This window comes from Limulus polyphemus, unplaced genomic scaffold (assembly GCF_000517525.1).
Source record: "Limulus polyphemus unplaced genomic scaffold, Limulus_polyphemus-2.1.2 Scaffold9094, whole genome shotgun sequence".
Lineage (NCBI taxonomy): Eukaryota > Metazoa > Arthropoda > Merostomata > Xiphosura > Limulidae > Limulus > Limulus polyphemus.
This window is the reverse complement of record NW_013674704.1, coordinates 1-2,990: the sequence shown is the minus strand read 5'-3', so window position 1 is coordinate 2,990 and position 2,990 is coordinate 1. Positions and strand designations below refer to the sequence as shown.

At 31.7% G+C, this 2,990-nt stretch overlaps 1 protein-coding gene across 1 annotated transcript in view; it reads left to right on the top strand.

Moving 5' to 3' along the window:
• LOC106475746 (dysferlin-like) overlaps positions 1-2,606 on the top strand; it is a gene marked incomplete at both ends in the record, with an annotated part of 20,096 nt that extends 17,490 nt beyond the window's left edge. The window contains 3 exons of the mRNA XM_013936420.2: positions 862-1,032; positions 1,632-1,777; positions 2,422-2,606. Of these exons, the coding sequence (XP_013791874.2) occupies positions 862-1,032; positions 1,632-1,777; positions 2,422-2,606 (502 nt within the window). The remainder of the gene's footprint in view (positions 1-861; positions 1,033-1,631; positions 1,778-2,421) is intronic.
• Positions 2,607-2,990: the final 384 nt, after the last annotated feature.

Below are 2,990 nucleotides of genomic sequence, written 5' to 3'. Positions count from 1 at the left end.
TGAAAATGTATTTCCAAACATACTTACCTCCGCTGACCCCCTCCCTTCCCACTAAGAGCTGGTGTTAGTGACTGGAATGTGGTAAGTCTTGAAAAAGTGATTTTATTGTCTGTGTACAGTGCTTATATACAGTACCTACATAGAGGGCATGTAAGGGCCGGCGTAAAGTTTTGCAAATTAGATATTGCCGAGGGCAGTCGAGTGGGGTATATAAAGACTGGAGCAAGTGAACACAATGTTAGATGTCAAAGATAAAGATCAAGAAATAGCTATTAGTGTCAGTGGAAGTAAGTATGTTTGGAAATACATTTTCAGTTTAGGAAAATGATAACTTTTCTTTAAACAACAAAAAAACTGTAAAAGTTTTAATTTTTCTCTTAGTTTCAGATACAATAGAAATAAAATGCTAGACTCATTAATAAGCCCTTCTTTTAAAGTTAAAATGTAATTTTTTATCAGAATTTTATTTTATAAGTAGAAGGTAAGAGTTCTGTTAAAATTTAAATAACTGCCTTAAAATCTCAATGTAGAATGTGCAATATGTGTCTTTTGTTCAAATATCACAGAATATGCAAAATTTCATCATAAGATGTCAATGCAATATAAACCTCAGAATAGAAGAAGCTGAATATTGTGAATTTTAACCACAAACTTTTTGTGTGTGTGTGCAGGGGGGGGGGGGATTTGTCTTCTTAGATTCAGTTGGTTTTGAGCTTTAATTGTATGGCATTACAAGCTAGGTTACTTTAGTATGACTTTTTTTTTTATCTAACATGTAAAGCTCAAAATATGAGAAACATGCATGTTTTATAATTTTAAGCATTATCATAATATACTAATATTTTCCAATTTACTTCTCAGGGTGTTTGAACTTTATGGAACACTCCCAATAGATAAGGACCTGACTGTGTCTGTTTTGGATTATGACCTGATCAGTGGAGATGATATGATTGGTCAGACAGTAATAGACTTAGAAAACCGTTATCTTACAAAGTATCATGCTACTTGTGGACTTCCCAAAACTTACCAAATGTAAGTTTTTCATTACAATGAAAAACTCAGTGTTCTTTAATCCCAGAATATGTATAACTTTATTGCTTAGTATTAGGGTAAGGTTTCAATAGGAGCTTTGTGCACTTATTCTTGATTGTTTGTCTGTAATGTAGAAGGCTCATAACAAAGCAGTAAAAAAAATAATTCATTAATTTAAATTAGTGATCACTTTTATAATTAGTAGCATGTAGATATTAACCATTTAAAGAAATCAAGTATTTACTGATAATAAGAACTTGCAAAGTTTTTATACATCTGTGTACTATATGTATGTTTGTTAGTAATTAGGGAGGACTTACATCCTTCTACAACTTTGTACTTATGTGTATTGCTGTGTGAGACTTTTTTTTAATATAAATTCTGTGTTTATTATACTTGTTACAGTAAGGCAGTATGTAAGAAGTCAAATGATGGCTTTCATAATAGAAAACTGGGTAAAGTTCATCGGCTAATTTTGTTATGTAGTAATATGTGTTGGTTTTATCATAGTTATGCATGCTGTTTTTAATTTTTTTTTAAGTACAGATTTATTCCAAATTTCATGTAACTGAAAATCTCTTATTGAACTTTAATCCCAGTTCTGGCCCCTGTAAATGGAGAGATTGTAAAACACCACGTCAAATCCTTTGGGACACATGTGAAGTTCATAACCTCCCAAGGCCTCGATTCACTGACACAGAAACAATGTACATAGGAGATACTATTTACAAAATATCTGACTTTGGTAAGCCCATATACTAAGCACTTGACTTCATAAATCCTTCATGTAGAACATTTTTCGTTGGCTTTACTTCTTGCAAAAACATTTATCTAATAGCATTCATAATCTGTTAAGTCTTCTTTTTTTGTAGTCTGTTCATTTTGAACTAATCAAGATTTATTAATGTTGTGTTTTTAATAAATTCAATTCAGGTAAACTTTTTATCACATCTTATCATTTATGTGATATTATTCATACTTAGTTATGTTTTTTTTTTTCCATTCTTAATAATTCTTGATAATTTCATGTTTGATAATATTTCTAATTGTTTCATATTTAATGAGTTTATTGGTTGTTTGCAGTTTTAATTTTTTTGTCTATATAATTTCATGTAGCAAAATAAAAATAATACATTAAAAACAAATGTTATGGAAATATTTGAGCAAGTGTGTTGTTTGCCCCTTTATTATTCAGCTGTAACTTATTCATCAAACTGGGTGATATAATGGTGTTTGACAAATTATTATTCAGCTGTACTTGTTCATCAGACTAAAGTGATATCATGCTGTAATTGTAATTAGAGTTTGCTTGTTAGGTTAACAGCTGTTTTTTAATGTAACAAGACTCATTCTTCTTAGTGGGTTAATACTTGAATCCTTATGTTGCAGAGAGAGATATACCAACCAACATACACTTGGGTCCACCTGACCAACGATTAGCACTTTATGTCTTGCATTTGATGGAATTGGTTCCAGAACACGTAGAAACACGGTCTTTATACAATCCTCTCACTCCAGGATTAGAACAAGTATGCATTGCTTTGTATAGAAATTTGTCTATGAGACCTAAATTTGCAAGTTCTTTTATATTGTTACGTCTTCGTTTGTTAATTAACTTTCCGTAACTTCGTTCTGACGAAACTTGCGACACAAGTTCTTTACTTAATAAAATTGATTTATTCTTTCCGAAAATAACTTTACCGATACACTCAACTTCAACAATCGCGTTAAAACAAACTCTAATCAACGAACGTCAACAATACTTCCGACTGCAGTTCAGTTACTCACTATCTACCCACACATTACATTCCCCTCTTTTATATACCAGCCTACCCTATATCTAGTAAGAACTAGAACATTCCCCAAAGTACATGATAGTTCTAGAAACGTTGCGTCATGGTAGTCATGTGACTCGATGACGCAACACTGCCCCCTCCTTAGTATTGTTCATCCCGAAC